Source organism: Geotrypetes seraphini, chromosome 5 (assembly GCF_902459505.1).
Source record: "Geotrypetes seraphini chromosome 5, aGeoSer1.1, whole genome shotgun sequence".
NCBI lineage: Eukaryota > Metazoa > Chordata > Amphibia > Gymnophiona > Dermophiidae > Geotrypetes > Geotrypetes seraphini.
This window is the reverse complement of record NC_047088.1, coordinates 175,085,990-175,098,309: the sequence shown is the minus strand read 5'-3', so window position 1 is coordinate 175,098,309 and position 12,320 is coordinate 175,085,990. Positions and strand designations below refer to the sequence as shown.

The following is a 12,320-nucleotide window of genomic DNA, read 5'->3' as shown; positions in this document are numbered from 1 at the left end:
TTTTTCATTACAGTGTTTTATTTTAATTTACTTCAGAGGCCCCACACACGTATAGTCAATACAGTATTTTGTTTATTGTTTAGTTTATTGAAGTCTTAATATACTGCATTTCAGCTTTAGATAAGGAGATAGCAAAGTGGTTTACCATAACAATTACAGAAGGAACAAAGAAAGACAAGAACTACAATCAACAAGAAAAATAAGAGTGAAGGGAGAGCACTGTGTTCCCCAGAAATCCCAGGTCTGGAAAGATTATGCATCACTTTACACCCCAAAAATAAAATTAGGTACAGGCCTCAGAACATGACCCCAGTGGTTTCCTGAATCCTGGGGCAAACTAAACTCTTATGATGTATCCTAACAAGAAACTGCAGGGCTGACTGGACAGTATCATCACAGCATGTTTAGGGCATTGTAAACAAATGTAGTTGATCAGGGTCATTGAGAAGAGTGTAGGCAAAAGTCATCTATACAGGCAATCCTTAAACTAGTGTTCTTCACTGCAAGGCCCAAGGATCAGTGGCGACCCCAACTGATTCTTAATTCTTTTCCTTCTCTTCTTTCATTACACACTTACGCCCCCCTCCCGCACCTTCCTTGCTACTGATGCTCTCTCTGGAACAGCTGCTCTATTTTTCTTCAAACTATTTTTGTATGACTGTAAAAACAGTGAAGAAGTTTGGACATTATTTGGGTTGGTTTACCAAGAGTGACATGTTGCAGAAAGAAAACCGAACAGCTGTGTGCCCAGAGGCAGTGCTTTACTGGGTCAGACCAATGGTCCATCTAGTCCAATATGTCCTCACGGTGGCCAATCCAGATCACTAATACCTGGCAAAAACCAAAATAGTAGCAACATTCTATGCTACCAATCCAGGGAGCAACCAGTAGCCTCCCCCATATCTATCTCAATAGCATGGACTTTTCCTCCAGGAAATTGTCCAAATCTTTCTTAAAACCAGCTACATTAACTGCTTTTACCACAGGAAAGGTTAAGCGGCATTAACCACCCAGGAGGGATTGAGGACAGAATAATGGTGGTTGAATGGGAGGATGGGAGTTGAGACTGATTAGAATAGGGGAGGGGAGGGTGTGTATTGAAGAAGAAAGTTTTAAGGGAAATGTTGGTTGCGGAGACCAGATGGGCTGAGGAGGAGAGAAAAAGAGCATGAGAGAAAGAGAATCTGGAGTAGGATTTCTTAACCCACTTCATGGGGATCCCAAGGCAGTCTGGTTGTCAAGATATCTCATGTGTCATTGTGGATATTTGCATGCAATTGTTCTCAATGCACACAGAGCAATAATAAATCATTAAAATAGAAAGGAAAAGAACGCCAATTAAAACAGGAAAGAAGCAATCACACCAGGAAGTAGCAAAATGTATATTCTAGGCAACCAAATGAAACAAATGGAATGCCGACCTAGAGGCGGAGGCGGCCCAGGTAAATGCAGAGGTGGAGGAAAAACGACGGGACCTGCGGTGCTTATACGCAAATGCAAGAAGCCTCACGGCCAAGATGGGTGAACTAGAAGTCGTGGCCAAGGGGGAGGACCTGGATATCATTGGAATTACAGAAACCTGGTGGACAGAGGAAAATCAATGGGATGTGGCGCTGCCGGGGTACAAGCTCTACAGGAGGGACAGGACCCACAAGAAGGGAGGAGGCATAGCACTATATATAAAGGACTCTATCTACTCGGTCGGGATGGATATGGCAACGAAGGCAGAGGGGCTGGAATCGCTATGGGTCAAATTGCCAGGAAACAAGGGTGCAGGCATAAAACTGGGGCTGTACTATCGCCCACCTGGTACGCCAGAAGGAATCGGACACAACTTGGAAGCTGAACTGAGACAGGAATGCAGGACTGGAAGTGTAACAGTGATGGGGGACTTCAACTACCCGGGGATAGACTGTAGTACGGGTCACTCCAACTGCACTAGGGAAACAGGATTTGTAGAAGCCGTGAGGGACTGCTTCATGGAGCAACTAGTCAGGGAACCGACGCGAGGGGGTGCTACTCTTGACCTCATCCTAAACGGATTAGGGGGGCCTGCAAGAGGGGTAGAAGTGGGAGGACCACTAGGCAACAGTGACCACAACGCGATCAGATTCAAATTAGAAAGAGGGACTCCCATAGTAAGGAGGACCGCAACAACTGCGCTCAACTTCAGGAAAGGAAACTATGTTGCTATGAGGGAAATGGTGGGGAGGAAGCTCAGAAACATCTTTATGATGGAGACTGTAGGAAGCGCCTGGACCCTATTCAGGGACACCCTGCAGAAAGCACAAAGAATGTACGTCCCCAGTTTCAGGAAAGGCTGCAAGAACAAGCGGTCAAAGGACCCGGCTTGGATGTCAACTGAAGTAAAGAGGGCAATAAATGACAAAAAAGTATCCTTCCAGAGATGGAAAAAGGACCCAACGGAAGAAAATCACCAGGCGCACAGGAAATGCCAAAAGGAATGCCACCGAGAGGTTAGAAAAGCAAAAGGGAAATACGAAGAGGGGCTGGCCAGGGAGGCGAAAAACTTCAAGGCATTCTTCAGTTACGTAAAGGGGAAGCGACCAGCGAGAGAGGAGGTGGGGCCGTTGGACGATGGGGATAGGAAGGGAGTGATTAAAGAGGATAAAGAGGTAGCTGAGAGGTTGAACACGTTCTTCTCGTCGGTTTTCACGAGAGAAGACACATCTAATATACCGGACTCAGAGGAGCTCATGAGTGGGGAACAGGCCGAAAAATTGGAGCACATAGAGGTAAGTAAGGAGGATGTCCTCAAACAGATAGACAGGTTAAAATGCGGCAAATCACCGGGCCCAGACGGGATCCACCCAAGGGTTCTAAAGGAACTAAGAGAAGAAATAGCGGGCACAATCCAGCATGTTTGCAACCTATCCTTGAAAACTGGAGAGGTACCAGAGGACTGGAAATTGGCGAATGTCACACCTATCTTCAAGAAGGGATCGAGGGGTGACCCCGATAACTACAGGCCGGTGAGCCTGACTTCAATTATAGGGAAGATGGTGGAAGCTATGATCAAAGACGGCATTTGCGAGCACATCGAGAGAAATGGCCTACTGAGAACAAGCCAGCACGGATTCTGTAAGGGAAGGTCATGCTTAACGAACCTTCTGTACTTCTTTGAGGGAATAAGCAGTCGGGTGGACAATGGGGAACCCATAGACATCATTTACCTCGATTTTCAAAAGGCTTTCGACAAGGTGCCACATGAAAGGCTGCTTAGGAAGCTGTGGAACCATGGGGTGGGAGGGGATGTGCACAGATGGATCAAGCACTGGTTGTCGGGTAGACTGCAGAGGGTCGGAGTGAAGGGCCAATATTCTGACTGGCGGGGAGTCACGAGCGGTGTGCCACAGGGATCGGTGCTGGGGCCGTTACTCTTCAACATATTTATCAATGACCTGGAAAAGGAGGCAAAGTGCGAGGTTATAAAATTTGCAGACGATACCAAACTGTGCGGTAGAGTTAGGTCCAGGGAGGAGTGTGAGGACCTGCAAAGGGACCTGGACAAGCTGGAAGACTGGGCAAACAAATGGCAAATGCGCTTTAACGTGGAAAAATGCAAGGTCATGCATATAGGGAAAAAGAACCCGTTGTTCAACTACAAATTGGGGGGGGGGGCATTGTTGGGAGACAGCAGACTTGAGAGAGACTTGTGTGTGCTGGTGGATGCATCACTGAAGCCATCTGCACAGTGCGCAGCAGCCTCGAAAAAAGCCAATAGGATGCTGGGCATCATAAAGAGGGGCATAACAACCAGGACGCGGGAAGTCATCATGCCATTGTATCGAGCGATGGTGCGTCCACATCTGGAATACTGCGTTCAGTATTGATCGCCACACCTCAAGAAGGACATGGCGGTACTTGAGAGAGTCCAAAGGAGAGCAACGAAACTGATAAAAGGGCTGGAACACTGCCCATACGCCGAGAGGTTGGATAGGCTGGGGCTCTTCTCTCTGGAAAAGAGGAGGCTCAGGGGAGATATGATAGAGACCTTCAAGATCATGAGGGGCATAGAGAGGGTGGATAAGGACAGATTCTTCAGACTGAAGGGGACAACAGGTACGAGGGGGCATTCGGAGAAACTGAAGGGAGATAGGTTCAAAACAAATGCAAGGAAGATTTTTTTCACCCAAAGGGTCGTGAACACTTGGAATGCGCTACCGGAGGAAGTGATCAGGCAGAGTACAGTACAGGGATTCAAACAGGGATTGGATGGATTCCTGAGGGATAAAGGGATTGTGGGATACTGAGAGAAGTGCTGGGATGTAATACAAGTATAGAAAACTAACCAGGTAATAAGTATGGAAACCCAACCAAGTCGTGAATGTGCAAGACCGGAGGATTAGGACTTCGATGGGAAGATAGGACTTCAATGGGAAACCAAGGTGGCAAGGGGGCCCCTTCTGGTTATTCAGACAGGTCGTGACCTGTTTGGGCCGCCGCGAGAGCGGACTGCTGGGCAGGATGGACCTATGGTCTGACCCGGCGGAGGCACTGCTTATGTTCTTATGTTCTCACAAAAGTGCAACCCAAGGAAGAATACTAAACCCTGTTCAGAAGAAACGGGACCATTCATTTCTACTCAAAGGTCTCTGGAGCAGGCCTGACTCTCAACCGCATAATAACATAGCAACATAGCTTCATAAATCAGATTCCCAACAATGAGCAAGCTCTTTCACTATATGCAGAGAGGGGTTATTTGTGTTGAGTTTGGCACACCCAGTCATTTTGAAATAATTTACTCTTATGTTCTTATGAACAAACACAACCCAAAGACCCACAGCTCCAACCTCAAATAAACTTTGTGGGTATCTGGTGAAAATGCAGACAGACCCAAGAGGTGTCAAATTATGAAATCCCCAATTATTAAAAGTAGCTGAGGAAGCACAATGAATCCACTGAGAGGTAAATCAAGCAAAAACGATAAGTAACTTTATGCCCCCCCCCCCCAAAAAAAAAAGCAACACATCAAGAAGAGCAAGAAGCCCGATCTACAATGGCAGTGGAAATGCCAGATCACAAGGAGATTGATCTCAGAGCCCTACTAAAGGAGATGAAGGAATCAAAGAATACTTAATAGAGTACTGGATCATTTTAAGGAATGATTTACTAGAGTCTGTCCAAAACAAAAGAAAGATGTTACTGATTCAAGCTTTATTGAAACGAAAAGGTAATCCACAACCTTGGAAACAGTGCAGTTCATTCACAACTTTAAATCAATGAAAAGGACCCAACATAGTCTATGTTTCGACCTTTAAAGTCCTCTTCAGGGAGTCCTATGGATATGAATTTATGAATGAATATGAGGTAGTGTAAAAGCGAATTCTAGTGTATGAATGCATAAGGCTCCAGTGCACACTGTGTAATTTATAAGTGAACAAGATCAAAGTGAGGGTGATCATTAATGAAGATGTGAGGCTAAGCGTGATCAGAAAATGGTAATAATGTACCAGATGTGTATTCTCAATAAATGTGAAATGGCCAAAACTACAAGTGCACGTGTAGGTCTCAGGCATCTTTAGCTAAGTGACCGAAGTAAGCATGATCGAGGTAACATTGACTTGACAAGGACTTAAAACTGGGTTATGAGACTTAACATAAAAAAATAATCGAGAATCAGTGTGGGTTTCTCAATGTGAGATAATATCACAAGTGAAGCGGTGCAAATATACATTGACAGGCATGTTTAAATGAATGACTTGAGTGGTGTAAAAAACAGGCAAAGGTAAGAATGAAGACTAGGAATGGCAATTATGTACTGTCACCACTCTGCTGCCGGGTATCGGAACTCCACAGCACTACTAGTGGTTACACCTTGAAATTGCATGGACGTGTGACCCAGACTGGTGTCACCCTGCAGGATTGCACTGCTACCAAATTGGCAACAAAATCAAAACACACCAATGGAGTTTAAATCAAAAATATTTCACTTTTACTTATTCTACATAAAAGTCAGTGGCTCATAAATAAAGATGAAAATGGCAAAAAGCAAAAATTCCAGTAATGCAAAATACAACAGAGAGTCCAAATGAAACAGCACCAAAAAACAAACAGTCCAAACTTTCTCTGAGTACTAATTTAGTCCCAGTTGCATCTGAGGTTTCAGCTCTCCTCAGAGCTAGCACAGCCTGCTCCCAAGCAGGTAGTTCAACAAACAAAATAAAGTTCAGGGCACTTGTTTTCCAAACCACAGTGCTCAAAGTTAAAGTCTCTGGCAGCCTAAAATATCACTGCCGGGCAAAGGAGAGTGTCACAGGTTTTGCAAGAAAAAAGCACAACTAATAGCTTTCAAAATTCCCTCCCTGGGTGTTAGCAAAACCTCTCCCCATTTGACACTCTCAGCCTTATAACAAACAACAAAAATTATGAGCTCAAACAATCAGCTCTCAAAATCAAACAGTTCCAAAAGACAAAGTGTTTCTTGAACCAAAAAAAACTCACTGCTTGCAGATAGTAATTAAGCCAACCTCCATGGCTTCTGGAAAATCTGCAACTGCTTCCACACAGCTCTCTTGTATTTCCATTGGAACTTCTGCTTCTAGCAAAGACAGCTCCTCAGCTTGCCCAGTCTCCTCCACTTCCATAAGGGTAGGCTTAGAGAACCTGCTTGACCCAGGGAGGGCAGGTTTGAACCTCCTCCCTAGCCGGCCTGCCTGTCTGATTTCAACTGCTGGCTTACATACTCTAGGGGCAGCCCTAATCTACCTGAGTCAGCAGACCTGCTTGGGGGCTCTTGGGCTCCCCCGGTGGTGACTCGTGTACAGATCACCTAACTCCTCCTCAGTCAATTCAGGCTCCCTCTGGTGGTCAAAGGAGAAATTGTCAGTCTCAGGAACCGGAGGGACCTTGGAATTTCCCTTCCTGGTTTTCATTTTTACTTTTCCCCTTGGCCTAACTGGGACCTTGGTAGGCCTTGTGTCTGACTGGTCACAGTACCCAATTGGTCTCTTCAAAGAATTTGTGGATATGATGACCTACGCCTAAACGAAAAAGTTAAAATCAGGTCCTTAGATGATATGAAAACTGCAAAGTATTTTCAGAATAAAATGTATCTATATAGAGTGAACTTACGGTAAATTTCTCTAAAAACTCCAAATGATATAATTGTGCTTTAAAGAAACAGTTGGCCTCTAGCAGTAGATTATATCATAATGGTGCCATTGTATATAAAGGGGAGCTATTGTTCCACAGCATGCTTTATTAAAGCATAGATAATATTAAACATTAAGGAATGTGAAAAAACATGCAATTGTATGCTTTAGTGAACCTAAGCAAACATACCACATCTAAAGATATAGTAAACCACTAAGCCAACTCCGGTCAAAAATGAGATCTAGAGGAACCTAAATTCAAAAGAAACTGTACAATTACCAACCTCCGCACCATGTTGAACCCAAACATAACTCACTGCCTATGAATTAATAAATACAATAAAATGAAAAGCAGTGCAATGCCAAATTACCTTAAGCTGAACCACTCAAACAAAGATAAAAGCTGGAAAAACCCAGAGGGCCTAAGTTAGACACTATGGGGTTTATTTTCAAAGCACTTAGACACACAAAGTATCATAGGCTTCAATGTTACTTTGTGCGTTTAAGTGCTTTCAATATGAGCCCCTAAGCTACAAAAATAAGCCAAGTATAAAAGCTAGTACAGTGAGCATTACTCACATATTAGTCAGTGATTACATATAGTGACAACATACAAAAAACCACTAAAGGCTCCTTTTACTAAGGTGCGCTAGCGTTTTTAGCGTGCGCTAAAGATTAGCGCGCGCAAACCATGCGCTAAACGAAAGATACTAACGCAAGCTCTATGGAGGCATTAGCGTCTAGCGCGCACTAAAACCACTAGCGCACCTTAGTAAAAGGAGCCCCAAGTGACCGAACTACAAGAAGTCAGAATTCAATTAAAATATACAATGCTTCCACTTTGACCGGTAAATGCACTATAAGAATGCAAAAAATATATACAAAAATAGTAAAAGCAAGGCGCACGTGATTTGGCACAGGGTTACATGCCACTTTGTGATGATGTTATAAATTCCTTGCATGAGTGCCCAATCAACAGTGGAGAGGTTGAATGTTTACAAATCTACATTGTACTGAGGCTCCAAAAACATAACATGCAAGTGTATAACTGAGAAAATGGAGTTGATCGGAAGTTGAGTTTGTGTGAAAGAGTGTAAGATGATGTGACAATCCTTATAAATTTAGGGGGAGAAATAAACATCTAATATAATAAAACGGTAAGCCGCGCATGCACACTTCCTATGCGTGCGTCCGTTTTCCGTGAGCTGTAGCGACCCATAGGAAGTGCGCATGTGCGGCTTACGGTCTGGCCTCATGCGAGGCAAGACAAGTGCGCATGCGCGCCCTTCCCTGCTCTCCACCTGCGGAGCGGCAGCTGCCGGCCGCTAGCACCCCCTGCCCTCTCCGTCACCTCCCGGCTCCAGCAGCGTAGGCAGCACTATAAACACGCTGCTTCGCGCCTTTCTCTGCCGCGTCTCTGATGACATCATCGGAGACAGACGCAGCAGAGGAAATCGCCAGTAGAAGGCCACGAAGCAGCGTGTTTAAAGTGCTGCCTACGCGGCTGGAGCCCCGAGGTTTGTCGGCGGTGGGAGGGTCAGGAGCAGGCCGGATCGACAACTGCAGTAAAAGAAGGGTGAGGGGCCGAACGGAGCAGGGAAGAGAAGGTAAGAGAAGGGAAAGGGGGAGTGGGGGGAAATGCTGCTACTGCTTCTACACAGGAAAGGGGGGGATAGGAGGGAAATGCTGTTGCTGCTGCATAGGGAAGTGGGATGGAAATGCTGCTGCACAGGGAAATGAGGAAAAATGACAGACAGACAGCGGGAGGGAGGGAGACAGAAAGAAAGAAAGACACAGGGACAGACAGAGAAAGGGGGCCAAAGAGAGAGTCAGCGGGAGAAAGAAAGGGGGCTGCTTTGGGGGGAGGGGTGTGCTTGGGGCAAACAGCTTTGCTCTGGGGGGGAAGACAGAAGGGGCCATGGAGAGACACGGAGAGGGATAGGGGGCTGCTTTGGGGGGAGGGGTGTGCTGAGGGGAGACAGAAGGGGCTATGGAGAGATAGGGAAAGGGGGCTGCTTTGGGGGGAGGTGTGCTGGGGACAGACAGCTTTGCTCTGGGGGGGCAGACAGAAGAGGGCCATGAAGAGACATTTGGGGGGGGGGTGGGGGCTGGGGGCAGACAGCTTTGCTCGGGGGGGAGGGGGAGACAGAAGGATACAGACAGCGGCCAAGGAGAGAGAGATAAAGAAACACAGACAGACAGACACATCTATTCTAGCACAGAGAATGACACGGTGTCAAAATTCATCACCGTTCCCGTCCCCGCGGATAACCGCAGGAAATAATCCCATGTCATTCTCTAATGTCTATTTCAACCTCGGTCCTTCTACACCAGCATTCTTCAAAGCAAAGCTTGTGGGTCAGTGGTTGTGCCAAATTATACTCTGATTCTTTCCTCTCTCCTTAAAGAATGACATGAAGATGGTTTCCCGCGGTTATCCGGGGGGACGGGAACGGTGATGAATTTTGTCACCGTGTCATTCTCTACCGTTAATGTAACGGGCTTAAAGACTAGTTAAATATAAAAAATTAAAAAATTGTGTATTAAAAGAATGATGTAGCCAACAAAGTGTGAGAATGTATATCTAACTACATGCCAGTGTAGGGGGATGGAACGGTTTAGAACAGTGTTCTTCAACTGCTGGTCTGTGGACCAGTGCCAGTCCACAGGGCTGGCATGTCCATCGGGCCCAAGACAGTGTTCTTCAGCTGCGTTGTTAATACAATTATATTGTGTGTATATATGAAAAATGAATGGAAAAAATGGTGTTAAAATTAGTACTATTGTGGGGGCGGGGTCTGGGGTGGAGACTGAGTGGAGATGGGCACAACTTAGCTCAGTGATCTTCGACTGCCCGTCTGCGGACCAGTGCTGGTCCATAAGTGTCAAAAGGTCGAAGAACACTGGTTTAGAAGATAAAAATATGTGATGGTGTAAATAATATAAAAAGGAATAAGTTTTGTTTTAATGTCATCCTCTTTCTATTTAGGGATTCTCGGTGTTTAACCCATGTATTTTTTTTATTCCATTACTGTCCCCAGTTCCTCCAGGTATTACAGGCATTACCACCCTCTCCATGAAAAGTATAGTGTCATGTTTTGAGATCTCTATTTGATGCATTTATAGTTCTTTGCAAGAATTGGATAATTGTTCTCTTTTTGCTTAACCTTGATTTTAAAAAGCAATAAAAATGTTTTATATGAATTACATTATTTTAAGGAAAGATTGTCAACATTTTTTCTTAATATTTTGAGTGAGCAGTACATTCCATAACATGCTAATGCAATGCAATCTCTACCACAAACGATCATGCATTAAAGAGCTTTGGACAGTTGCCCAAGTTGACAGCATATTTCAACATGGTCTGTATCAGGAATAAGGTCTCAATTACTTGCACCAAGGAGGAAATTATAAAACCTATCATGTCAGTTTTGAATTGCATTTAAGACTAGAACTTTTTGTAACATTGTTTATTTTTGAAACTTGGAAATTTATTGCTGCTCATGATGAAAACCAATGCTGAAATTAAATGAAGACAAAGTGACCTACTGACAATCCAATACATTTGTATCATTTTAAGAAATTATTGAAGAAGTTCCTCTTTTGTATGGGAATTAAGCTTTTACGATCATTGTAAGCACTGGTTCTGATGTAAGCGATGGGTTCCGATTGTCTGATTTGTTTGTGACGTTGTTTCGTATGTACTAGTTGTAACCTGTTTGTATAAAGCAGGATACAAGTCCATAAACCCGTATATACATTTTTAAATTAATTGTATTATTAGACAGCTGCTGTATGATTATACATGAAAAAAATGCTTTACAAGGATTATCCCCAATGAGAGACATTCCAAAACTTTTGCCCAAAGTGTAACGTGCTGATTTTTTTAAACTTATTTTACCTTGGCTGCAGCTACTTTTTTCCATTAACGCATAGCACAGGTTTTAGCGGCAGCGGCGACAATTGCTCCAACACTTCATATTGTCTGAACGTCGGAGCAATTATCGCCGCTGCCGGCGCTATGCGTTGGTTAAAAAGGGAGGTTTGGCAGCCAAGCCACAAGATAAGCTGTCGTCCTAGGCAACTGGCTGGTTTACCCTATGCTTCAGTCAGCGCTGTCAGAACCAGCTAGTTTGGGTGCTGAAATAGCCCGAGGCTGACAGCCAGGTCCAGTCCTGCTCAGGACGCATTTTAGCAAGGTAGAACCAGCTGTGCGAGTGTGCTGCTTTGGGAGGAGCAAACCACCGACTACTCAGGAACAGCGCGAGCCCTCACCTGTTCCTGGGGAGGGGCGGAGACTCGCCCGCGCCTTGTTACTAACCCCACCCACCAACGACCAACCCATGCTGCAAGCACAACTTACCAGGTATTCGGGGTACTCGAACATGTAGGTCATGCCACAGCGGTTCTCCTCGTTGCCAAGGAACAAGTCCCAGGCGCCCAACAGCACCAAGCACAGCCAGGCACCCCAGAAGACGGCACTGGCCGGTCTCATTCTCTTGTCTGTGCTGGGAATCGGAGCGCTGCACTCCACTTCTAACTCCTCCACCCGACACCAACAGCAGGCACAGGCACTTCCTGGTGGCGGCTTGTAACCTAGTCACCCATTGGTTATTTTCTGAACGTTCCCCATTGGTCCTCGAATGGCATTTTCTGAATGGCCAGGATCGATCTTCAGGTTCGGTTGCCTTCCTAGACCTTTAAACAAAAGATGTGGGGGTTTTGTGTTACGTACGTGCGGCTATAGGATGCGTAACAAAAGAGAGAAGAGCAAATTGCGATTACAAACGTTTTTTTGTTCTTATATGTGTTTGGATTTTTAAAATTTAATGTTTGTGCATTTTTATTGTAAAGATTTATATAAGAAGTTTTGTATTGTAACTACTAGTCCTTTAATTCATGATTTCTAGTAAAAGTTTAACAAACTACAGTATTTGACTTTCCAAAATGGAAAGGGCAGGGGATTTTTTTTTCCTGCTGCAAGAATTACAATTGTCTTACAGCAACGGTAACTGTAAATGTTATGGGGCAACCAGTGGGAGAAGACCCTGCATATTCAGGTGCAGGTCTAGTATTAAAGTAAGCAATAGTAGTACATTGCCTCATTTGGGGGCTCTAGACAGTGTCCTGGGGTACCCCCTTGCCAGTCAGATTTTCAGGATATCCACAATGAATATGCATAAACTTGATTTGCATACCCTGCCT

At 44.8% G+C, this 12,320-nt stretch overlaps 1 protein-coding gene across 2 annotated transcripts in view; it reads right to left on the bottom strand.

The window, feature by feature from the left end:
• PGAP1 (post-GPI attachment to proteins inositol deacylase 1) overlaps nt 1-11,775 on the bottom strand; it is a 215,526-nt gene extending 203,751 nt beyond the window's left edge. Inside the window, exon 1 of one of the 2 annotated variants that reach the window (XM_033946396.1) lies at nt 11,479-11,775. In XM_033946396.1, coding sequence (XP_033802287.1) covers nt 11,479-11,610 — 132 coding nt within the window. In that variant the 5' untranslated portion in view covers nt 11,611-11,775. Of the gene's footprint in view, nt 1-11,390; nt 11,423-11,478 lie in introns of those variants that run through there. The other variant, XM_033946397.1, reaches the window with a different exon arrangement.
• Nucleotides 11,776-12,320: the final 545 nt, after the last annotated feature.